Source organism: Crocodylus siamensis, chromosome 5 (assembly GCF_052110815.1).
Source record: "Crocodylus siamensis isolate JL-2025a chromosome 5, ASM5211081v1, whole genome shotgun sequence".
In the NCBI taxonomy this organism is placed as follows: domain Eukaryota; kingdom Metazoa; phylum Chordata; order Crocodylia; family Crocodylidae; genus Crocodylus; species Crocodylus siamensis.
This window is the reverse complement of record NC_143399.1, coordinates 54,194,327-54,220,848: the sequence shown is the minus strand read 5'-3', so window position 1 is coordinate 54,220,848 and position 26,522 is coordinate 54,194,327. Positions and strand designations below refer to the sequence as shown.

General features: G+C 39.2%; 2 protein-coding genes across 3 annotated transcripts in view; one reads left to right on the top strand and one right to left on the bottom strand.

The window, feature by feature from the left end:
• TRMT1L (tRNA methyltransferase 1L) overlaps positions 1-12,348 on the top strand; it is a 32,068-nt gene extending 19,720 nt beyond the window's left edge. The window contains exons 9-16 of the mRNA XM_090048319.1: positions 918-1,167; positions 2,560-2,772; positions 4,254-4,444; positions 6,177-6,255; positions 7,302-7,468; positions 8,185-8,244; positions 8,765-8,891; positions 9,366-12,348. Coding sequence (XP_089904445.1) covers positions 918-1,167; positions 2,560-2,772; positions 4,254-4,444; positions 6,177-6,255; positions 7,302-7,468; positions 8,185-8,244; positions 8,765-8,891; positions 9,366-9,687 — 1,409 coding nt within the window. The 3' untranslated portion in view covers positions 9,688-12,348. The remainder of the gene's footprint in view (positions 1-917; positions 1,168-2,559; positions 2,773-4,253; positions 4,445-6,176; positions 6,256-7,301; positions 7,469-8,184; positions 8,245-8,764; positions 8,892-9,365) is intronic.
• Positions 12,349-15,254: 2,906 nt separating this feature from the next.
• Positions 15,255-26,522, bottom strand: part of RNF2 (ring finger protein 2) — a 38,205-nt gene continuing 26,937 nt past the window's right edge. For both annotated transcript variants that reach the window (XM_090048322.1, XM_090048323.1), the window contains exons 2-7: positions 23,681-23,769; positions 22,757-22,917; positions 21,026-21,241; positions 19,237-19,509; positions 18,888-19,059; positions 15,255-18,247 (exon numbers count right to left, since the gene is read on the bottom strand). In XM_090048322.1, coding sequence (XP_089904448.1) covers positions 18,146-18,247; positions 18,888-19,059; positions 19,237-19,509; positions 21,026-21,241; positions 22,757-22,917; positions 23,681-23,767 — 1,011 coding nt within the window. In that variant the 5' untranslated portion in view covers positions 23,768-23,769 and the 3' untranslated portion in view covers positions 15,255-18,145. The remainder of the gene's footprint in view (positions 18,248-18,887; positions 19,060-19,236; positions 19,510-21,025; positions 21,242-22,756; positions 22,918-23,680; positions 23,770-26,522) is intronic.

Below are 26,522 nucleotides of genomic sequence, written 5' to 3'. Positions count from 1 at the left end.
TGAGTTTAGGAGCTCAGGATTTGGCTCCAGGTAGATAAAAAGAACATAACTAATATTAAGCTTATGTTAAATACTCTTCCTAAGGAAAGAATTTTACCATCTTAAAGTACCCAAAATACTATGAGTCTTTAACTTGGTAAATTATACCCTAGGTTCTGTGTCCTTTTTGATGTTTCACTGCAAATTTAATCCCTAGCCCTTAAATTTTGCTTAAGAAATGTTTCCAGTCATTCTGAGTATAAAAGCTATCCAGAATATAAATTTAAAGCAATAAAATTTCCCTGGGTCTGTACACAGTCTGAAACAATAGATCCTAGAGGCATGATATACCCTTGGATATCAGTTCGATATTAGTTCTAAACCTAAAGATGACATTTTAAATGAAACATTGACTGTTGAGTATTTTAGCAGAAAGATCCTGCAAATGTGTTTATCTCTCAGTTCCAAACCATTTCAAAAGTAACAGTTACCTTCTACCTGACTAGCAAACCCTCCAGCTTCTACAATGCACTTATGTATTGTCATTTAAAAAATCTACAGCACATTGAAAAATTTAGCATCAGCTAAAATGAACAGATTGATTTTTTTCGACTTCTGTGCTGGTTATAGTATTATTTTCCTACTGAATTCAGTAGAAATCTCAGAGTCCAGAAGTAATTTTCTGTCTTACTTGCAGAGTTCAGAAATATTTTTCTGTATATGTATGTAGTTGATTCTGTAATGAGAACTGGAAAGACATCAACAAGATTTCGCATAGGGCAAAAAGTCCCTGAGGAATCAAGACCTAAATTTTCATCACATATTTATGTTAGGTGCCTTTTAGGTTTGATCCTTTTTTTTTTAATGATATCAAGTGCTAATGTCTTTTTCTGTTTTCACAGTAAGCCTGAAAACTGTGCATTTGTCTCTTCCTACAGGTATAATGGGACTGCAGTGGGCAAAACACCTTGGAAATTCTGTGAAGGTTACAATTAATGACTGTAATGAAAATTCTGTGACAATGATTCAGGAAAACTGCCATTTAAACAAGATGAAAGTAGTGATGAACTCTAAGGAAGAGGATGACTGTGATGAAACTATGGAAGAGGGAGAAGAAAATATAGGCACTATTGAGGTGACAAAAATGGATGCCAATATCATAATGCATTTACGGTCCTTTGATTTCATGTAAGTATAAATTGCTTATTAACACAGTTTTACCTGGGATATGCTTTGATCTTGAATATATAATTTATGTTTGTTTGTGTTTATTTGAAGAAGATTGAATAGTTGAGATTATGGACAGTTACTTGTTTTGTTTTTAGAAGTAATCCCATAGTTCCTGAAATACTGTGGAAGTACAGCCTTAATTTAACTCTTTTAAAAATAATCATTGTAAAAATATTAAGACTTTCTTACTTTCAGAGTGAAACGTAAGGTAAAGCTCAGAGGTTGGAAACTTATACATCCCCACAGGCCAGATGAGTGTTGCTGGGCCGGTCTGTGGGCTAGACCAGGACTTGACCCCCCCCTGTGTAGCACGTACTATGGGGCTTGTTGTGCATGTGATATTGGACCCACTGCTGCAGGCAGTACAGGGGGCTTGGACCAGGGTGCTGCATGCCCCCTGTGTTGTGGGCAGGGCATATGGTGCCAGGTCCAGCGCGCATGCCACACGCAGTGCATGAGGGCAGAGCTGGGGCTGGCAGATGGGGTTGTTCCAGCAATCCGTGGCCCAGATCATATGGCTCCATAAGTTAGATCCAACCTGTGAGCCATATGTTTAACACCCTGATGCAGCTAAACATAAGTCTGAAACTTTAAGCAAAATCCCCGTTTGGTTTAAATTCTTTGCCTTTGTGGGGAGAAATATGAGGCTTAGACTCTTTCATATAATCTTAGTTAATTTGACATTCATCTCATTAAACCAAACAAGGATTTTGGTCAGAGTTTCATAAAATTATAGTGGACCACTGATTTCAATCTTCTTAAATAACAAAGTTAATTTTAATGGTTTTAATTGTAATATAAGGCAAAAATATTTAACTTGGGTGCCCCAAATGTTGGCACTCGATCCTTATATAACCATCAAATGAGTGGTTTGATTTTTTTTTTTTTTTTTTTAGAAGCATAGTGCAATGCATTGGGACTTACAGCCATTCAAAATCTGTGAAGATCAGGTTACTTGTTTCTGTTTCTAACTGATGACATTTGCAAGTATATGTATCCAATATTTCCAATCTGAGTCCGTCTTTTACATTTTGAAAGATGACAGGATAAATATATATATTTTGGCCAATATTCTTTTTTAAGTTTGGTAAGCTAATATACTAGGATGTGAGAGCTTGATAGACATGTGATGCCTATTGTATTACCTAACGTGTCTTGACTCCATGTTACTTAGTGGTGTGTAAATGATTATGGAGTATGAAAAGTATAAAAGGTATGCAACGAAATAAATCTATCTTTATTTTTCTACATATGTTGGTATATATATGAAGGTTTTTACATTTCTGCCACTCCAAGATTAAAAATAAATAGCTGTATGTGTATAGATTCTAATGTATCTTTATTTTTCAGACATTTGGACCCATTTGGAACATCTGTGAATTACCTGGATTCTGCCTTCAGAAATGTTAGAAATCTGGGAATAGTATCGGTGACTTCCACAGATATTAGTTCTCTATATGCGAAGGCTCAGCATGTTGCCCTGCGTCATTATGGCTGCAACATTGTCCGAACAGAGTACTATAAGGAGCTGGCAGCTAGAATAGTAGTTGCTTCTGTGGCAAGGTACTGTCACAACAAATAAATGGTCATTAACTTATACATTTTGGTAGATTGGAAATACAGACATTTTACATGGTTGCTAATACCAATTGCATGGTTTTGTTTTTCAGAATTCTTAAGCTCTAAAACTAGTTATTGAAATACTAGTTTTGTACTTGAATATTTCAAGTTCACAGCTGTAGAACAAATGTTTTAAAGTAAAATATTGGACAAGGTAGAAGACATTTACAAATTATTTTTTTAATCTTCAAAAAGAGAAGGTGATATAATCCAGCCTTAAATTATCAGCAGTTTATATTATGTTCCTTTGTCATTTAGCATCTGCTTTAGTGCAGCCTAACCACGTTCAGTATTTTACAAAGCTACTAAACAGTTATCTGTGAAAACAGCTTTGCTTTAAATGAAGCCATGGTGTCCTCTAAAAGTTGATATCCTACATCTAGCAAGCATGTATTCACCCTCAAATCCAGAACACTCAGTCTGGATATTTTTCCATAAGTTAAATTTTATGTTTAAAAAATTATTTTTTGCTGTAAGTCTACATGATGCAATGCCTGCCCAGCAAACTGTACATGAGAATAGTCCTTTTCCATGTAAATGTTGCCTTTTGACTTCATCAAGGAAGTGTAGGCTGCTGAACCGGGCCCTAAGTGAATACATACAAACAAAATGGGAATCTTATGGCTTAACAGTTCAGAAGCAGGGAGGGAAATCAGAACTGAAGGACTTCAAGATGCTATAGGCAACATAAACATAGTTCATGTTGTTCCCATCTTCTTGCTTATGGTAGTTTGTTATAGAATATTCTATCTATAGTACTACATCCAATTTAACTTTTCACTGATTTATGCAATCTCTTCCTGTGAAACCACAACACAGGTTGAGACTGTTATCAAAATGGCTTTTTTCAAGCTGTTCAAACTAAATTTTCACCCCAAATCTAGCTGCATCTTCCAGCCTATTTTAAAGTATTCCTTTTTTTTTTTTTTGGTGATTATCCATTCCCATAGTAATAACTAATATTTTACCCCATTAGTCTGCATCTAAGTTGGCTACACTGGAGTCTATTTTAAATTTTTCCTTGCCAGACTTTCTTTCCAATTCCCTTAAATAGTATGTTCTGGTGCTCTGAAGTTCCTTCAGTTTGTCTTTCTGCTTGTTCTTGAATTGTTGTGGAGTGTGGTAGTGGAAAAGCACTTGTTTAAGCAGACTTGTGTTGAGAGTTAGCTGGTGCTTCTACATAAGTAGGATGGTAAGCATCCTGATAATAGAGGATATTTACAAAACTTTTTAGTCTGATGGGAGAGAGTTAAAACTGGGATCCTGAGAAATTAAGTCAAAATTTGTGTTGCTTCTCAATAGTTTAGCATTTTTCAAACAGTGGGTAATCTCAAATGTTACATATTTTGGAAGGTAGGATGCATCTGGTAAAGCTAGTCTTCAGTGAATTCCCACAGTGATGTCCTTTCTTTTTGTTTTTGTAGAGCTGCTGCTCGATGCAACAAAGGCATTGAAGTTTTGCTTGCAGTAGCCCTAGAACACTTTGTTCTAGTAGTAGTGAGAGTTTTGAGAGGACCATCACCTGCAGATGATTCAGCAAAGAAAATTCGCTATCTTGTCCACTGCCAGTGGTGTGAAGAGAGGATTTTTCAGAAAGAGGGTAATATGGTAGAAGGTAAATGAGCTTTTTTTAAAGAGGCATAATCCCTGCATGTTTATATCATGTAGCTCTTTAGACGCGTGTTTAGATCCACCATGTAAAAATGTATTTCTTCACTAGAAGTGTTTTTAATATATAGCATATAAACTAGCAGTGCCTACTGATGAAAATATTCTTAAGCCAGCCAAAGATCTCTTCAAGAAACCAGCCTTCCCTTGTAGGAAGATAAACTGAAGGTATCAGTTTTCCTCTGGTAGTTCAAGTGTGGTGTTGGGGTTTTTTCATTCGCAGTTCCTTAGGAACAGTGGTAGTAGCAGCTACTTAAAAAGAAATCAAATCCAGCTCTAAGGGAAAGGGGCTGGGGTAGCAGAGCCTAAAGCAGGAGTGGGCAAAATATGGCACACAGGCTGGATCTGGCCCACCAGGTAATTTCATCCAGCCCATGGATGTCCACCAAGTAATTGTACCCCACCCAGCTCTTCTGCCCACGAGGGTGGGAGCAAGGCACCCTCATACACACACTTCTCCCCCCTCCCCCCAACATACACTGTTGCACCTCACTCCCACCCTTGTGCACGGAAGGGCCTGGATAGCTTCTTGGTAGGGCTGCTGCTGCCACTGCCATAGGTGCCCAGCTTCTCCAGCATCCCACTCACTGGATACTATGTAGGGAAGCTGCAGCTGGAGGGGAGCATAGGGCATGGCTGGCAGCAACTTGGAGCCTGCACCCAGGTGAGCGGCAGGAACACAGAACAAGGGTGGACAGGGTGTGGGTGTGAGGGAAGGTGGGGTAATGTGGGGACCCCCTCCACACACACACTCTCCCCCACCCCCTATGGTGCACAGCCCCCACTGGTGGCAGGGGTGCTTGTATCCAACGCAGGCACTCTCCCCCATATGCGGCACTGGCCATATACCACTGACAGCAGCATCTACTCCAGACATGAGCACCCCTTCTTGCTGCTGCTGCCACCGCCAGCAGGATCTGTGCATCATGGGATGGGGAGTGTGTGGGGATCCCCACACTCCCCCCACCCTCACACCCCACACACCCACACTTTTAATCAAAGATTTAGTTCTTGATGAAGAAAAGTACCTTCCGTATTTTGGAAACATATACTTATCTATTTTTTAAATATATAGACATGACACACAAGATTATTCTGCTGTTAATATGTTGAGTTCTGCAACTTCAGATTTATACATGGTTGTTTAATTTATTGATTTTACTGAATAATGTAATTTTATCATAATTCTAACTGTACCTCTGGTGGCCTTCAGTGTTAGGACTGCCTTTTCCTCTCCAGGCACTGTGCTAGTTATGCAGGGGAGGGTGATAAGCATATTATGTTTTTCCACCTTAAGAACAGAAATAAAATATATGTTGATGCAGTATTATATCTAAAATCTTAAATGAACATTTAATTGCAGTTACAGTCTCTGTTCATACTGCATATGTACTGTGAAAATTCTCTGATTGAACTGAATTTTATGTGCACATTCAATCATAAGTTTATGAGATTTCCCTTTAGCTGCTGGCTTATCTATGTTTATAGTACAGTACCTTCAAGTACCACTTGCAACTATTTTAAGAAAGAGTTGGTATCTCAAGTTTGATGTTTGCTCTGTTAATATTTAGAATGGACTGTTATTGACTGGGCATAATATTTTGGTATCTATAATGTTTTAATCCATTTTGCTAAAATACTGACATATTGAAGTGATTTAATTCTGCTTTCTGGTTCAGAAAACCCTTATCGACAGCTACCCTGTGACTGCCATGGCAGTATGCCTGGGAAGACAGCAGTAGAGCTGGGTCCTCTGTGGTATGTACAAAACACAGCCTAAAATAATTGCAAGCCTGAATTTGCAATTTTGTGGATTCTGCAAAATCCAGCAATGCCCGCGGAATTCACAAAATCCATGGAGGGGCGGGACTTACTGAGCACTGCAGTAGCTCACAGGGGAGGGGAGGAGTTGCCTGCTTGAAGGACTGCCTGTCATATGCCTCCCCCCTTCCAATTGGTGGAGAGCGGTGGGGCTACATGACTGACAGCCCTTGCGGCCAATCAGCAGTGAGGGGTGGTGCCACCAGGGCACCTATGCCTGTCACCTGCGAAATGGTGCTCCTGCCCACGTTCTGCCTATAAAATGGGTGGGTTTGGGGGGCAGCCCCTGCAGATTAGGTAGGTCCTAGTCATGTTGCTAGATCACAAATCTTTACACAGAGAAATAATAATGAGGTAATCTTAAATTTTATTTCCTGGACCTGCTGAAGCAGTTCTACTGCACAAGGAAAATCTGGTTGAATAAGTGCATATCTAAGGGATCAGGGGAATAAATAAACTCTAGTGACATTCAGAACTTTGTCTGAAGTTTCTGTACTAAATACCTCTGCCTTTCCACTAGCATTAAAGAGCAAAGTGGTCGGTAGTCATCAACAGTTGAACTCCCTGATTTCTTTGTACTAAAAAAAAATATTTAAATTTAAGCTTCTAAGAATGATGTTGTAGAACAAAAGCCAGGTTTTAGTAGTAACGGTGCATTTAGCTAAGTGCCTTAAGAACACCAACCTCATTTTGATAGTGCATTCCTCTGACATTCAAGCAGAACTGATAGATGTGAAAATGAGGTGAGGTGACATGCCCAGTACAACAGAATAAGTGGTAGAAATGGGATCAGCACTTACGAGGTTACACCTAACATTCTCCAAAACAAAATAGGGTACAGTGTTGAATACAAGTATAGTTCACCTGGAGATTAATTTGTGGGAATCACTGCTAAAGGTACAGAAGCATCTTGGTTTAAATAAAAATGCTGCAAAATATTCCATTCCTCTTAGCTTTCACTGCAGTTTTGTTGCACTGTCCAGGTCAGGGTCCCTCTTTAATACTGGATTCCTCAGAAGAATGCTGTTTGAAGCTGTTCAGCATGGCTTAGATGAGATTCAGCCACTTCTAAAAACATTAATCTGTGAAGCAGAATGTACAACTCTAAAACAGTTTTCAATCCATGGTCCTACAAGCCAGAACAAGCAAGGTAAGATGAGATGACAAGTTGCTTACAAAGAACTGTTGCAGTTGTAGGTTTTTTAGACATAAAACCACTCACTTGTTTTTATGAGCACTAAGAATTAATACTGTGCACTAGAAAAGGTCATGAGGATGTTCCTGGTGCCATAGACAGCATTGGACAGTAACTGTGCCGTGTTATGAGGCTTTTACTTCCTCTATCTGATATTAGGGAATGCTGGAGGAAGGGTGGTAAACTTTGACAGATGTCTTGACCAGCAAGGAAAAATCCTACACTGAATAAATATAGTGCTGGCATCTGCTGCCTCATTTGATAGTTTTTTAGATGTTTAAACTGAACAAATACATTTGCTCTTCAGTGTACCAAAGCCTTACCTGGATGGTTCCTCCCTTTTTTCTTTTTTGAGAAGAAAGTCTACTCTTCATGCTTCCCTAGTCCTGGGATTCTCTAACAAGACTGCAGTCTGTAGTATACTTTTCTAATAAGAACAGAAAAGATGCTACAAGCTTGACTAATGCCGGTTCATATTTGACAAGCTGGTAGTATAAGCTTTGATAACCCATTACCTCTCTGTCCTCTTGATTATATCACTCTTACAACTTTGCCCAAGGCTGAAGAGCTTAGGTTGCTCCTTTCCATGCTTTACAGATAAAAACAACTTCTAAAGTTTTTGTTTTGTTTTGTCATAGTTCAGCTTTAATTCTGACTTTATTGTATTCTAGAAGAGTGTGGTGTATTTATTAAAACACCAGATACTTCAACTGACTACTTTGTGGTACATGGTATGTAGTTCATTTGAATGTATGTGTTGTGACTGCATGCAGACCTTTTGTGCTTGTTAGATGATAAATCATTGATAAGGTGGAAGATGTAGTGATATTATAGTTATGCAAGCCATTCTGACAGCAGCTTGAGATTTCCCCAGCTTTTTTTTTTTTTTTTTTTTTAAATGAATGTGTGAGTCATCTGTAGTGAAGATTAATGAATTCTTTTTACAAATATTTTAGCTTTATCCAGAATGTTTCCTGGGAAACGGCAAAGAACTAATACTGGCTATACAAAGGAAGTCTAACACATCTCTGCAGCACTTCCCTCCTATGGAGACATTAGTTACAGAAAACCTTGCAACAGAAAGCTTTAAATTAGACAAGGCCGATGCGCTTACCATTTCTAAGGAAAACATATAGAGGTTTTTTTTCTTCTCCCATAAATGTTGTACTTTAATTTTTAGAGACTTGAGCTTTCAGGCCACTCATTGCATCTGTGGGTGCATTACCCTCACTGGCATTTTCCTTTTTTCAGGTAAAAGGAAAAGTAATGAAATGATTCGAAATGCAACAAAACGACAAAAGTCTGAGAGCAACGCTGAACACCCTGCCTTTTATTATAACATCCATAGGCACAGTATCAAAGGAATGAATATGCCAAAGTAAGGAACAGTCAAATTCCAATTTAAATGTCTATCAAAATATATGTAATAAAGGGTGCAGACAGAAATAATAACTGAAATGTTTCAAATTTCTTTGAAACACTTGAAAGGGCCAGTTGTACATGGCCCTGGAAAATGTTTCAAAAGTGGCCCAGACATTCCAAAATAATGTCTCTTGAAATGAGGTTCAGGGATTTGTGCCAGGAGGCGCAGGAGAGGTACAGCCCCAGTGTGGGGAGTTGGAAGCAAAGCCACAGGTCTCTGTAGTCCCTTGTAGTGTCCCCTGGGTCGAGGCCATGGCTGCATTTGTAACTTTGAAGCATGCCACTGAGGGGGTGGGGGCAGAGGCTGCTGTAGGGACTATGCATATTTCCCAGGGCTGAAATAAGACCTTTTTGAAGCATTTCAAAAGCTACTTCTGTCCACACCTTAACTTGAAAGAGACTAACCTATAATAACCAATTCATTTTTCAGGTTAAATAAATTCTTGCAGTATCTGTCCCAAGCTGGATATCGAGTAAGTCGAACCCATTTTGATCCTATGGGAGTTCGTACAAATGCACCCTTGGCGCAGTTTAAGTCTATCCTTGTAAAGTACAGCACTCCCACTTACACTGGAGGACAGGCAGAAGGCCCTGTCCAGTCAGCTGAAGGTGCCCAGGCTGGGGACTATGTCCAAGCTTCAGTAGATGACAAATCAGGAAATACCGAAGTCACAGATGATAAATCAGGAGCTAGCACCTTGTTGACAAAAGATAACAATTCCAGTGTTATTACTGCTGCTGAAAGCAATTAACTGTATGTTTTGAATTCAAAATTTTAGAGTTTTGCAACAAGGCAGTGGTCTTTTACCAAACAGGACTGGAAAGTTTTGTTTGCCAGGTACTTTAATGTGTGAACACATTTTCAAATTAAGTAGCAACAATTGGTGATTGATCACAGTAAGTGTGGTTAATTTACAGTTGGTCAGGAATGAGATTGGAGGGCTGTTTGCCTCTTTATAGTCCACTTTCTGTTTTCAAACTGTGGCACTTCATGACTAACCTCAAATCTTTTTAAAGCCTTATTCAAACTCCTAGTGCAGTGTTCAGAAGAGAAGGGGCCAAAAGTCTTAAGCAATTTTGTGAGTGTTGCTGGAATAATTTAAGTATGAAAGGGACAGTCATTCCTGCAGCTTAACCGGTTAGAATTTTACAAGAAGCTATCTTACAAAGGCACCAGAATGTTGCAGAATAAAATGCAGCACTAATTTTAATGAGTCAAAGTGTTGGTAGACTAATTTTACTGCTAGATAGCAAGCTTAATTTGGCACTCAGAGCCATCTGTTACTCTTTTTGACTAGAAGCAAAGAGTAAACACAAATGGAGAGGGGAAATGAAGCTACAACCTTTTTTACTGTTTGAAATTTTTATATTTAGCTATAAAGCAAGTTTTCAGTGGACAGATCTGTCATTTTAGGCAGCTGTTTTTCTGTTCAGAGAATCTGGACAATCACTGGAAACAAGGCACTGAGAAATGGTCAGTTCAGTAGGATTTAACATATGGGAATCCTATATTCAAAGTGGTACAGTTTGATTAAGTTAGTACCTCTGTATAGGTCAGTTCATTTATCACAGAAAATTCTCTAAATTAGCTTGCTTGTGAATTTCCTTTTACAAGTCACAAACTTACAGTTTTTTCTCTTTGCTGATAGAAGTATCTTTTGCTGAATATGTTGAAAAGACATTGTGTTTGGTAAATAGTCATTTCTGGTTTCCTTAAATATATAGCATTACTCCAGTCCAACAAACAAATCTTGAGCCTTGAGTTTTTTTCTTCTTCTTACAACCCTTAAGGCTTCTGTGCTAGTTTCTCTCCTGGTTCTGGGACATACTTCATTCTATTTTTCAAACAGGATCTTCCCCCTGTGAAGGTAAATGTTTCAGTTCTAGTGGTGAGTTTTGCAGATTCTTTCTAGTCCTGTCACAAAGGCACTTCCTTCAGAACAGTTCCATACACCACTGTATCTAATGGGTGGGGGAGCAGAAATTATTCATGAATAAGTAATAAGTATGGGGGAGGGGTGGAAATAGTGCATATTCTTGATGTACCATTTAGCATCCATGAACTTTGCTAAAGCAGGGACATCAAGCACACACAGCCATTCCCTCCAGACCAGGGTATTCCTGGCAGACCAGGGAATTTAGGGGTGGGAGCTGCTCTAGAATTCTGGATTATGGGCCCCTGTTGGGCATGGCTGCTAGTGGCAGGGGATGAGCAAGGGCTAGGCTGCCACAGCTCTGTTTGTGCCACTGTCTCCATTGCTGGTCCCACTACTTCCACATCTGGAACTGGTCTGAGGAGCTCTACAGTACAGATCCTGCCCAGGGCAAGTTTGATTCCCATGTGCTAAAGAAAACACAAACTAAGAAAATTCCACAAATGATAAAGAGATTCTCAAGTCAGAATTAGGGGGGAAAAAAATCAAGTTTTTCAGGTTGGTGAGTTTGAACTCAGTTGTCTATTGGAACATCCACACCCATGTGTTCATATTAAGCCTTAGGAAAAAATCAGTTCCAATTATAGTAGAAGTGCCTGCTACCTCGTCGTTCCCTTACAGCAATCAGCATCAAGCTGTTTAATTGAGGATGTCATTAACAGCAAGGAATTTTTTTCTTCAGCATTCTGAATTCAGACAGGTTGCCTAGAATGGTTATTAGCACTATAAAAGTTCACTTTTCGTATTAATTAAAGTGTAGACCAAAAGGTAAATTCTGTATACCTGGAATTGGAAATCTTAACTACATCCAGAAGCAGCCTTTAAGGCTTAATCCTAGGTTCTTCCTTGCTCCCTACTCACCCAGCTTTGGGTACTTACATAAGACAATTCATTCATTAAAATGCTGAAGCAGGTTCATCTATTTCTGGGCTTGCTTCAGTGAGACTGCTTGCAGCCAAAGGAGGGAAATTGAGGGCTTCTGTCCTGAAAATGCATAAAAGGAAAGTACTCAAGGCCAAAAAGAAAAGCTACCTTATCAATTATTCTTTCCTCTCCTCCCTTGCCTTTTTTAACTAGAAAATATTCTAACCCACTGCTAAAGTGAGGGTAAGTGATGTCACAGCTTACTGCACAGCTTCATTGCAGCACTCTGTGACAATTAGGAAGTAATAGAATAGGACAGAGGTTGACAACATATAGCCTATGGAGCCACTGAATTGCTGCAATGAAAGTCGTAGTTTTTACAAGCTACTGTCAGGACAAGAAAGTCAGCTCTGCCTTGCCCCCAGAGAAGCAACAGAAGTGCTTGTGAAAAAGTAATCCCTTATCATTTTTCCTCATGGAGATGACTCTTCTGGACAACTGAGGAAGACAACATGCTAGCATATTTTCATTAGTCTCTCGAGTTACTGAACAGATGGAATTGGAATTGTTTAATGGATACTTGAGATAATTAAAAGTTCTAGTTATAGAACACAACTCAGAACACAGTTCTTAAGTTGCATTACTATGAAGGGTTTATGAGCTCACAAACTAATCATTCTGTTGGATATAGCTTTACAACTTAAGCTTCTGATAAGGGATGCTGGAAGTAAGTTTAAGAAAAGAAGCTAACAAGGTGCAAAGTATCTGAAGAACAAGTTTTGTGCTACGCCTGTATTTTAAAGTTGACTGCTGATTCTCCTTGCCTCAATGTCATATTATGAAAGAAAATGTAGTTGCGTTGGAGTGTTATAGGATTTGGTATAACCAGCTTCTGGACCTGAAAAGGGGGGCTTGGCCATCAGCTCTTTCTGCGTAGTTGGTCCAATAAAAGGTGTAAAAAAAATACTTGTCTCTCAAAAGAAAATGGAAATTCAGAGAAGTGTCTGGCTTTAGATAAAATTATACTATATCTCAGTGTTTTAGCACTTAGACTAAATCAGCGTATTCAAAAGTAATTACAAACAGATTTAGATTCATTTATTCGGAATATACACATGCACACTCAAGCAGACAGCAATCAGCAGCTGAAAGTGCATGGGAAAACCTAAAAGAGCCCAGTCTGTGTGAATTGATTAAAATCAATAAAATTCAATACAGATTTCTGGATGTTCCTCATGCATTTTGTTTCATTATGCTGTAGCAACTTAGGGAGCTTTGTGCAACATGGAAAGGAAGGATAAGGCTGTAATGACCTGCAAGGAACAGTTTGATCCACCAAGCACATTGAGAAAGCATGGGGTAGCCTTTAGTTTTCTCAGCTAAAAAATAAATTATTAAATCTTCTCTGTCCAGAAGCTAGAATTCTAATGTTATAGAAGCCTGAGTCTGTCTGTCTGTCATGCTTTATCTGCACTCTGACTGGCTGACGGAAACAGCCAGAGTGCTCCAGGCATGGAGGAGTGCCACCATTATTCCGAAGCCGCACCGAAGGCTGGACAGAGGGTGGCTGGCCGGCCTCGCCTCCCCCACCCCTTCCATGCAAGAGGCAGAACAGTGGTAGCATGGGGTGTTAGGTGGCAGCACTCCATCCCAGCCCTCTTCCCTCCCTGTCATTATTGGCCTGCAGTTGGCTAGTATGTTTAATATTGTTCTGACGTTAATGTCTTCCCTCTGCTGCCTCCTACCCTCATGCAACAGTTTTTTCTTAGAGAAGCAAAAAAGGGAAATGGTAGAGAGATCTTAGTTTAACAAATTGGAACAAATGTGAGAACAAATCCTAAAATTAACCATTGGCTAACTCTTGGCTCTGCTATTCCGTCAGTTTAAAACTTGTTTTTCTTTAAGATTCACAGGTACAATACAGTGAACATAATGTAAGGAAAGATAATATACACCTAGATGATCAGAGCTGTTAGGAGTACCAGTAACCAAACTTATCTTGGTCTATCATCAGATGTTCAATATCCTGAAGAACAAAAGCAGAACTCTGTCGTATACAGTGTAAGTGATAGAGACCTAAACAAAGCAATGTCCTATGTTCCTGCTCTTACTTATTCCAGTGCATATGCCAACTACATTCAAAGCAAGATTCTTCATGTAGAAAAGGGAAAAAACTGGATGGGCTAGTTGGACATCTCTCATGTAGTTTTAGTTCATTACCTCCATAAGAGTACTTGTAAATGGACCTCAAGGATACTTACCCTTATACTATTCATCAGTTGTCTCAGATTACTAATACGAGGAAAGGCGAGTTGAGAGACTGGTTGGGAAAGACTAATGAAGAGAGATGGCCTCTATTGACAAAACTAGTTGTCTTTTCACTGGATAGCTCCTCACCTTTACATCAAAGTCAAAAGCAGCAAGGTTTAAACAGGAAATGAAAAAGGGAGAGTTATGATAACCAAAAAGAAAAGTAGTATGTTGAATGAAATAGGAAGGAACTAGTTTCCTGCTTTTAAACAGTTATAAGAAAATGGAAGCATGTCCTACTTAAGTCATCTCTGATGGATATGGACTTACAACTTTTCAGTCATTCTTATTCTTCCAAAGTCAAACACTATTAAACAATTAAACTGTAACTTATCACCAGTAAACTCAGCTTAATGATTTCAAGCTTCATGGCTGAAGTAGTTTGATTTAGTCTTGACAGTTATATCTCAGATGTGTGAAAAATAACACAGGCTTCAACTGGGAAGGAAGTGGCTGCCCATGAGTACATCAGGCTTAAGCTCAAATCCCTCTGTTAGCACTGAGTCTGTCAGATCCATTAAACAACTTTACCCTAAAGCATCAGAGCAATTGATTAATCAAGGTGTAGCTATATATGAGAAATCAAAATCCCATCTCTGAACTAGAGACAGCTTTCTCCCTCTAGAAAGGTGCTGATGCAGTAGCTTGACCAGATGTGTCTAACTCATTTGGCCTTCTGGGCCAAATAAGGGGTGTAGAGCCAGTCTGCAGGCTGGATTGGGCCCACAGACTGGCCAGATGATACCCACGTGCTGCTTGCAGCACACCCCAGCCCTATAGGTGGCAGAGGGGGCCATTCGGGGGTATATGCTATGTGCTGCGTGCTACAGTCAACATGTGGTGGTCTAGGGTGCATGCTGCTGGTGCCGCCCATGCCAGGCTGGGCCCGTTCAATGGATCTGGCATGTAGGGCTGGTCTATGGGCCTGATTTGGACAGGGCCTGGATCCAGCATGCAGGGGTGGACCAGTGCAGGTGCTACATGCCCCAGACCTACCCTGTGCTGTATGCAGCCCATACCAAATGCATTCCACACAGTACATGCAGCTGATCAAGTTTGTGCTGCATTGTGGCACTGCTGGCCCAATGATGCAGGTCTGTGGGCCATCTTTTTGACACCCCTATATTCAGACAATGTTAGACTATAAAGGTCAATTTATATAATACAAGAAATTTCTTTTAAAGAGTAGAAAGTAGAAAGCTGTATTAAAGTATTATGTTCACAGCATTTTTGCTTTATTATTAAAATGTGAGACATTAGGTATGACTTAGTTTCAGGTGCTGTAACTGTTCAAGTTACCATACCTAACAAGCATAGCGTAACAAAAAAGGATGTAGTTTTTAAACCAGAAGGCATATGAAAGTTGTTCTGAAAAATTAAAATTATTTATAGCACTAAAAAAGTCACAGTGCAATCAATGGTTTAATCAAAACACCTACATTATATATATTTAAAGAACATAAATATTTAGTAAATTCACTATGACAAGAAAATAAAAGGTTTCACATTCTCGCACGGTTTTTTTAAACTGCAGACAAAGAGACAGACACATTCAGAGACAGACACAGCTTAGCTTCACAAACATATCTTTAGCTTATAGGGCTGAACATTATCTTAGATATCACAGTAGGAATTTGTTGTTCTGCTGCAACTAACCTAGAAGTTTCCCCATAAAATCTAAGCATTTATATCACAAAAAACCAGGATTATATTTAGTGGACATGCACTAGCAATCTATAAAACAGGACATTACACCAAAAAGTAATGAAGAGAGTATTTTAAAATAAAAACTCTGGCTTTCCCCCTCAGTTTTGGTGTTTGAAAATTTCAGTTCCATGGCACAGACTACAAAAGTTGTAAAAACATTTCAGAAACAAAAGGAAAAGAAGTTATTCAATAAGCCTACGGATTTCTAACACAGAGATGAAACTGACTCGGAAAGCAGTCAGATGGATGTATATTTACAAATGTTAGACTTGACTGACAGAAAAATGGAAGGTTTGTTCCTTCCCAGAAAAAAATGTAAGGATGTGAAAGAGTTAAATGTCCCAAACACTAGAAGCTCATTCATCTTGACTGCAAGTAGGGCATGAAAGAAGGAACAAAACCCTCTTGGTTGAAGTAGAGCAATCCTCACCTACTAGAACAGAGTCTTTTCCCTTCTAGATTCTAACCCACAAAGGCAAGAAGGCCTCATTAATAAGCCTTAGAGCCAAAAAGAATATTATTGTTGCTACTTCCCCCTAGTACTGAGTTTGCCTTAATGTTAGCAAAGTATTTCCAGTAGGTGTAAATAGAGTTCATGCCAGGAAAAGACAAACACTGTTCAAAGCTCGTGGCAGATGTTATACTTAAAATGCAATTAACCTGTTAATTGCTTCTTAAATTGTAATCTGGCCACTTAATGGCACCACAAAAAAGGAAGCTAGCCACAAAATATTACACAAAAAAGTAATATTTTTTGTGGCTGGTTTTCAACACACTTAAATTGAATGTGTGGCAGGGTTAGTATTCCCTTGGGTTCAAACTGGCCCATGTGTGGTCCCGGCCAGCCAATAATCAGCCAATTGTTAGCTAGATAGAACAGCACCAGGGCCGGGTCAAGCCTCAGTGCAGTCCCAATCAAGCTGACAATCAGGAGATTGTCAGGCACCTGGCTTTCAACTTGCCAGTCCACAGCAAACCTTAGCTCATGATCCCAGGTTCCCCCTCCACTTATACGGAGGGCATGATTGAGATCTGATCCCTTAAAAAAATTAAATTAAATTTAAAAAAACAACAAACCACATATCCTAACCATGCCTGCATTGTTGGGATCATATCCTATCGTGCTTTTAAATCAATGTCTGTCAGAGACCTAACATGCAGATAAACAGTAGCTGCAAAAATCTTACACACTGGCTTACTGTCAAGTTTTAAAAATGTAATCTAAGTTAAGACACTAAGTGGTAAACTTGTCAAGTACTAACATTTTCTTCCAAAAGTGCTAAGCCACATCTGTTAATGCTGTGACTAATTAAAAAAAGAGTACTCAGAGCAGCTTATGGTTTAAGCAGTTCTCTCTATCAAAGCTGAAGCACAGCTATCGATCATGACTGGTAGAGAGGAGGCTCTATAAAAGAGTCATTCCACTGGTGCATTACACCACCAGTACGCTGGAAATTATACAGAGGATTTGCTGCAAATTAAGAGATTTCCAAAAGAGAATACTTTACAGGAAAGTCTCTTCCCAGTAATATCTGTTATTGTATTGGATATACCAGAATTCAGTAATTGTCAGTTACACAGTTAAGCTCATATGCACAGTAGAATTCTGCCATAGAAACCAGATTGGAAATGAGAATGTATGCAAAGATTGGGATGTTCTGTCCAGGAAAACACTTTGCTCTAAAAGAGAGAGAGAGAGAGAGAAAAGAAAAGAAAAATACTAGTGTATAAATCCCTCTAAGCAACAAGATTTTTTTTTCTTAAAGTGTCAGAACTTCTTCCCCTAAGTCCTCATATTGGTTCACAAGAGTGTTAATAAATTACCAAACATGCCCAGCTGCCATGGTATGATTACGATAGTAAATACTTTAGAGCCAGAAGTGGCATACTGTTACTTAGAAATATCATTATCATCATCATCAATTCTCCAACATCTTACAGTGATAGTGATTAGTAAACCACTACATTCAAAGCATACTCCCCACTATTTACTACTACTTCAGATTCCTTTTGATCACCCCCTCCCAACGTTCAGTACTTTGAAGGGGCTGCTCTGTGTCAAGGATATTAACAGACCTACAGACTTTCCTGGACTAGATTAAGAGATTCCAAAAGGAACTTCTGCTTCAATATCATGCATTGGGAACAAACAAACAAGCAAGCACATCATTAACAATGGAATGAATCACAAAAGGTCATTCAGTCTCCTGGAAAAAAATTAAATTAAAAAATAAAACCCAGAACACTGTCTAATCATATTAATAAGTACAGTATGTTCATAAAGGAGTCTGAAGACATCCCACTTATTGTCCATAAAATAATGGTGGTGCCTCCTTAATATTAAGAAACCATAGCTATAAAAACAGAGTCCCAGCTCAAAGATTTTTTGCAAAGCTTATTTATGTTCCTTTGTTGGTGCGTAGTAGAGTTCCATGGGTTTGTTCACCTTCCAGTACTTCTCACTGACAAGCTCTAAGGAAAAGGAGCCATTTAATACCTAGAGGAGGAGAAAGCATCAAACAAGTATGAAGAACAGCTCTATGTTGACATAAAGCAAGTTTATACAAATGCAGTACTTCAGGCACAGTGAATTCAAAACAAGTAAAAAAAAAAAAAAAAAAGCATTGGCATCTGAAATAGGTCAGAAAAGTCCTGAATTAAGTACTACCTACTTTATATTCCTGCCAGTCTTACCAATGCCAATGAAGAAAGGTTCAGAGATTCTGCTGATTGTAAAAAATATTTATATAAAAGTGAAATGTGGTTCACCAATCCAAACATAAACCTGGGCAAGGAACAGTTATACATATACTTTGTGGATGTCTCTGCTTCCTTTCTAGGACAACCTGTAGTTATGTTTGATTTTTTTTTTTGATAAAGATTATATAAATGTTATATTACTATATGTAATTTTTCTCTCACACACAAATATAGAGCAGTCCACTAGAACTGCTAGCAAAGACCCATCACAGGGTGTCCCAGTCTTTAAAAACAGGATTTATATGCAACTGATGTCAAATACAGAAAGAACCTCAACCAATCACTATAGGATTTGAAATCAAACCAATCTATTGTGCCTCAGACTTAGACCCAAAAATACTACAGCTTTTTCTGAATTAGGCAGAAGATCTACTAACCGTGAATTGGCCATTGGCTGTAGCAATGTATATGGTGTACTGCTTCTCACTGGCAGTGTCAAGGTTCATCTGATTTGTCTCTCCTTTGCTGCGAAGTTCTTCCAAAGCCAATCTGACAGCTAAGTACTTGGACAAGTGATCAACAGTAGCATTACCTGAGGTCTTTATATACCTGCAATGGCAATAAGAGATACACAGCACATTTGAGTCGGTTTTGCAGCAAAAAGAACAGGCAATAAAATGATTTCAGTTTGTCCGCTTTAGCCTGTGACACTTGTAAAGAGAGTCTGCAATTCTGGCTCCTTGAAGAGCAGCTCCAAGACATAACTGACATGTTGAAGGCACTCACCTAGTCTGTGCACTGTCGTCATTCTCCATGAGTGTAGGGTGAGGCCTGAAGACTAGCTCGATTTCACTAGCACCATCCATTACTGGGTCTATTGCCACAGTTGTATTGTTATTGTCCAATTCTAGGCCAGAATCATCAGATGTTTTGGTCCTTTTGTTACTAGGCCCTGCTTCCTGATTGCTGTGTGTTGAGGCATTGCTGCAGTGCGAACTGTCACCATTATCTTCTGCTCCACTGCCATTCTCGATTTGTTGTTTCTTGCCTCTCTGTAGCCTAAAGATACGTATTTAAACAAATATGACTTCATCAGCCAATCGGTATTCAGAATTCAAAGGGCTTGTTAAATTTTGATCTGCTGGCTCATTATGGAATTTCTAAATATCATTTTTTCAATCATATGCTACAGCAATTATAGTCAAAAGGCACCAAAATTTTCTAGTGATAACATTACATCTTCAGCAGTATTTTTCTGATACATAATTTTCCATTAACATTAATTTTCTTTCATAAGTTAAGTATTCTAATATGATCAACAGTGAACTTTTGAAGAGATTTGCTTTCTTTTGTACCCATTAGAGACATGAACAGGTTTGTTTTAAAAACATGAGTTCTGAAACCCTAGGTATTAGCACCTAATGTCTTCCAGATATTCATTGTAGCCTCAGTTTCTTGTAAACACAGCTCTTTTTTATCCAAGGCTTCAGATTCTTCTGTAAAAGTCCTTCCCTCACTCAACCACATACATTTAGGCGGAGTTATGTTGCTTTAAAGAACTACTGGGTTTATATTAGATCTCAGATTAATGCATCTCTACAACCACATTTGAGACAGATATGAAAATTCAGCTAACTCAAGGCTCTGTACTGTTTCAAAGTGCTAAGCATTTAATATTAGCATATTTTATAATACAGTATATAAACTGAATGCAATATAATTTATGTCATTCTGTACTTAATAATGTACCTAAATGTTAACCCCATGAAAACCATCATCGTAGTTGTTTCAAGACCAAGACATATTATTCTTCGTTCTACAAGGGAAAGGAGTAAGCCCATGCTATTATGTAACTTACATAAAATATTTCTTGTTTAGTTTTAGGTGCATACCTATTAATCCAATGCTACATTATACTATGTATAATTTGCAAGACTCAGAGAAAGTTGTCATTAAAGAGTCCAAGCCCAAGCATAAGACCTATTTGTACACTTTCTCCCATGATGATGGACTATGAAAAACTCCTAACAAGAGTCTATTTACCCAACAGAAAACAACCCTTTCTACTGGTCAAATGGAATTTTGCTGGCAGGTTTAGATAAACATAAAAAAGTTAGAATGTAGACATATTTTAAGGGAGCAAAGGACCAATAAACTAGGGTACTTAATAAACAAGTCTTCAAAGAAGAACTCTGTATTCTAACATCTGGATATACGTTGGGGCACTCTTAAAACACAACATGTTAAGGTGAATCTTTGCCTCAGGTTTACTGTATTATACTATATGGGATCAAAAATATATTGTGATGTCTGTTCTTTTAGTAATATTCATCCTAGACGTTTATTGTGATACTGTTTTGATGTCCATGCTTCACACACAAGCACTGGTTTGCATGTCCTGTCATTCTGTCATCATGGAAGGCGTGGAAAATCAACACAGGAATTTTGCTGGTCAAAGGTTAGAAGTTTAACTTTTTGCAGCCTTGAAAGTTGTCAAGTTTTTGTGATGTAAATTCACTCTGAAACTTAAGTTTCCATTATATGAAGAATAACTGGACTCAGGATGACTCCATACCTGTTCATGGCCTGAATCTTTAGACCTTCCTCAATGCTGTGGCTCAGAGCTTGCTGGTTATTGTGTTTGCTGATCCTTGCTAACACTCTTTCTTGATGAGCCTCATATTCATCCCGACTTGGGTAAATTTTACTGATGAGTGCATCAAAATTTGGGTCTGGTCTCAGAGATCTTTTAGAAACAAGCTTTTTACGACAAGTAGGACACTCTTTGTTTCTAAACAAAAAGAGAAAAGGAAACAGTGATAATCATTACCCATGCCTGTAACCAAGGGTTCTAATTGTAGTGCCACATTTTTAGTCATACCACTTTCCTTACAATTTACTGTCCACAGCCAGCATCTCATTAACATCTTACAGAATAGACCCTTCTGCCTGTGCCTTTGATAGGTCCAGGTAGGTTTTATATTTGCTCAGCCTGGGAAGAAGCAAATTAGTTTTCTTCTTCTTTCTGAAAAGTCTTTAAAATGATTGTCCTAGAAATAGTTATGGTTTATTTAAATTATCTTATATACATATTTAACAGTTCCATGGTCCTACTTACTACAAACCTGTTAATCTGTGCAAAGCAACCTGTCCTTATGGCCATGAGTGGTGTCTAAGGGTCTCCACAGGCTGGGGACCCCTGTCGTATAGCTTCTCAGGCTGTTTTCACAAGGAAAAGGTATGTTCTTAATAGGAGAAAGCATCTTGGGGAAGATGTGAATGCCATTTTCCACATGAAAATTGTAACCTATTTTGATCTTTACTGTAGTTTTACCTCACTTTAGCTAACTAAAGTTAACAGTGTGCTTTTTTCACTCCCAGTGGAAGAAAGGCCTCTGTCACAGAGACTCCATTGCTGTCACTAACAGTTTTACCATTAATTGACTGGCTTACATATTATTTTGACTATTAACTAAAATCAAGTTATATGATGGAGACTGCTCTAGCGCTTCCCATTGTATGTTCCACTTCATTTAATAATGAATGAAAATCTTTATCCCTTGATTATCTTCTCACTTCCCTTTCAGGATACATTGGAGTCTATTTGCAGATCATATAAAAATCTATTTGTGTGTCTGTAGCTCTTCTGATTCAGGACAGGAATGTTAAATTTCTTTCAGAACAGTCCAATACATTGGTATCTGGAGGAAATGTAGGCAATTTTCTTAAGCTTAATCATGGAATTCTGAATCAAGGCACAAAAATAGTACAGACATCAAACACGACCAGGCAGGTCATGGCACATCATTAATATCAACAGTACTAAAAATCAGCAATTACAAGATAAATTTAACCCCACCCCCAACAAGTTATTAAACAGCCTAGACATAAAAAGACACTTTTGTGGTTGCTTATACTACTAGTTATAGATTGGAAAAGGTTCTACTCTCAGAGCTCAGTTCATTTTTGTAAGTGATTTAATGCAGTTGTTTTTCTGATCCTACTTAGGCTTTTTTCTATTTCTTCCCCAAGACCTTACTGTTACCTTGCACGAGGCAATGAAGGAATCTGTATATTGCCTCCACAACATCTGGACTACTATAGCAGAACAAATGCTTGAATTGCAAAATAATATTGGAAGTGTATCATGCACATGGAACTGGCGTACCTCAGTTTCTTGAAATATGCTAGTGGTACCTCTCAACACGTTCCAGCAGCCTCATTGGCTCACTTTGATTCTAAATCATCCTCCTCGCTGCTCTGGAATAAGGAAAGGAGTTTTGCACATGTATTGTTTCTTACATACCCGCTCCTGAGGGCTGTAATGATACAGTCAGCACAGAAACGATGCAGGCATTCTTTTGTTGTCATGGTGTTTTTCAGCATATCCAAGCAAATGGGACACATTAGTTCACTGTGCAGGCTCCTAGGTGACACCACTATTTCCAGGCCATCAGTTATTGCTTCCTAAAATTGAAATGATATTTCAGATATATTCCTTAAAACTACTATGTGGTTATTTTTAGAGAGAGACTCTTAGATAGGGACCTACTCAATTCACAGTTTCGCAGGAATCACGAAATTGGGCATCGTCCATGAAATCCGCAGGAATTTAAAAAAATAAAATAACATACTAAAAATAAAATGGCTGCCCAGTGGGAGCCAGCAGTCCTCGTGGCTATTGTGGCCTGGCTGTACAGCCCATCAGGGAGAAGGGGAGAGGAGGATGGCCTGTATGAAGGGAAGCAGCCAAAATGGCTGCCACCCCCACCCCTCTCTGCTGATTTGCTGACAGGGCTGCCTGTTGTGTGGCGCTGCCCCTCTCCACCAATCAACAACGAGGGGCAGGCTCAGTGACACCCCTGGGCAAGAGGCACGGGGGCCCCACTGCAATACATCTGTGAAAATGGCAGCTGGCCCCATGATATGCCCATGAAATTAGCTGCTTGTCTTCTCGATTTGGGTAGGTCCCTACTCAAAGAATAGGAAATACCTTTAAAGCAAAAGAAGCCACATGAATACATATTTCTAGTAATGAAACAATTTGTGATTACCTGTATTTTTTAATGTTCTACCTTTTCAAATAGGAAATGATGCACTTTAACTACAGTCGTACAAAAAATACTAACCTCACATTTGAACTAGAACCCTTGCAATTTATACAGAAAGGTATTATAACGTATTTGTATGGAAGACACTTCCATGAAGTTAACTTTCTGTCTTGTATTACCTGAGGTGTCCTCTGCAATTCGTACAAACTGAGTTCCCACGTTTTGCTTAAAGGTTGAGTCCCATTTGTCTGCACAGCCTGAGACATGACTAGAAACAAAGGAGAGAGAAACAGATTATGCATGAATAGCCACAAAATAAAGTGCATCTTACTAAGGCCCAGTCCTTCCCCTTTACACAGGTGATGCTGATTTGGCATTTTCCTAGAAACAGCATTCTCCACATTCCCTGCAGGTAAATTTGAGCTTTTTAATCTAGTAAAGCAGAAACCCAGAACAAAGGAGCATCATAAAAAATTCCATTCCCAGGGACTGGAAGTGGCATCATAACAAACAACCAAATACCACTCTCAGTTAGGAATGTACGTTTGTGTTCTTTTTACCAGAGCCATAAAAATACAACCGAGGCTATCCCTTAAGTATATTTTGTGACAAAACAATATCAAGTTTGCTAAGGTACACTACCAACACTAAAAAAAAAATCATAACACCCAGGAAATACAGCATAAAATAGGTACGCATAATCAGCATCTCACAAATACAGGCATCTTCTACGTATGAACACACATTTTGGTTGAGCAAGTATGAATTGTTACCATCCAAACTGCCCCCAGAAAACCTCTGCTCTCCAGTGTCAGTGTTCCTGTAGGACTAAAATATGCTTCTGCTTTTTCCCTTCCCTACAAATACATTACAATAGGATTTCCATTTGTAGCAAGTTCAAAAAATCAAAAACCCTGCCACAAATGGATGAGTATTTGTCTGGTGGGGATGGGGGGTGGGCTAGGTAAGACTAATTGGGGTTGGGGGATATTTAGGAGGCTTCCATATGTAGGCCACAATCGCTATTATCAGTGTTAGTCAAATGCCTTCAGTAAATTTATCCTGATCTTATAATTTGTACAGAAAGTACACAGAATTAGCCATGATAAATCTCATCAACACTGCAAAGAGGCTAGGGTGGCAAAGGCCAGGTTGGCAAAGGCTAGGTCATAGCAGAAATGGTCACAGTGCAGCTGTCAGATTCCAACAAATATGCAAATTCTACTAAATACCTTTCCACAAGGATACAAAAAAAGAAGGAAAAGAAGAACACTGCTCAGATATGTAAAAATAAGACTATTCTTAGTACTATTCTTCATTTCTCTTGGGTAGTACTAGTAACTAGTAATTCATTTTAGTATTTGCAATTACTTTTTGGCTCTTGAACAAAGTGTACCTTCAAAAAGAATACAGCATAGACTAGAAATATAACTAAATCCTTCTATAATGAGCAGGCAAAATACAGCCTGCGGGCTGGATTTGGCCCACCAGGCCATTCTGCCCAGGCTGCAGGGCCCCTAAAAAATTTAGAACATTAATATTTATCTGCCCCTGGCTGCCTGTCAAACATAACAGGAGGCAGAGGCACTAGGACCCAGGGGGAGCCGGCAGCAGAACAAAACAGCCACAGCACCAAGTCTAGCCCAGGACTGGTCCTGCCTCCCTGCACCAAGGGAAATACAGATAAAGGAGGAGCGGGGAGGGAGGCAGACGAGGACTGTGGGCAATCGCCCCAGTCCTCGGGGCCAGCTGAGCTGGCTCTTGCAGTCCTAGACTGCAGCTGGGAACTGTGTGGTGCCAGCTGGCAGGCAAGGGGAAATCAGGGAACTGGTTGCAGAAAGCGGGGTGGGGGGGGGAAGGGGCAGCAAGCAGGTGCACAGAGTGCAATGACAGCACAACTGCCCAAGACTGGCTGCAGTAGCGCAGGAGGAGGCAGCGCCACATGCTGCGACAGACAGGCAAGGCTTCTTTTCGACCACTTGTTCCATGTCTAATGGGTACTAGTCCCCCCACTGCCGCCATCTGCTTACATGGGGAAAGGGAGGCAGAGGCAGTACCCGCCTGGCTGCTTTCCCAAGGCATTGCACCACTTCCCTTCCCTGCTGGACTGTGGTGCTAAACAATAACTGCAATGCATTACTGGTATAAATATACTTACTGTTTAAAAGTTTAACTTTTCACAACCCTAAGATGGAAGAAATACAGCACACAGGTTTATACCTGTTCTGTTCCCAACCACACAGCAGGAATAAAACAGTCCATGCCCACTGAAAAGGAATTCTTTGATACGAAATAGTTCTCGGCAAGACAACTATTATAACTAAACAGTAGCTCGGGGCTGGAGAGACAGCAGAATTGGGAGATGATAGATTCAGGCTGTCTACTTCAATTATCTGCAGCATAAATATTTATATTTTAAAAAGACATTTTACTTGGCATGAGAGATATACTTCTATGTATGGGTAAGAGAAATGAGACATCCATTTTAGTACCCTAATAGACTTCTCAAATTGACAAACTGCCAATAGCTAATTCCAAATTGTCAGCTCTAAAGCAAACCCATTCCAAGACCCCAGGCAAGCACTGAACTGTAATGTCAAAATCCTGATGGTTTATTGAAATTGTTCTATAGAAATATGCGTTTTATTATTTTACTTAACTATAGCTCTCAAAAAAGAAGCAACCTTACCACCGGGACAATTGTCATAGGTAGGAAATATAGCCATTTGCATAATATTTCCCTCAGTGTAAGCCCACAATTTATACTGATGCTAAAGAGAATTACAGATTTATAAAGGGAGATTAGTGCCTTTCCCTTCAAAGAGTTAAGTTGCATGCTGCTACCACTTACTGTGTCTAATAAGGACACAACCGTTATTACTACTCTCTGTCTGTTTTTAGATGCCACTCTTAGGTGCTTTTAAAGCAAACTCATTCAAGTAACAACCATTTCAACAGCCGGGAGCAGGTGGGAATGAAGGCGCTAGTTCATATGTATTTTTAACACTTCTGCTGTGACAT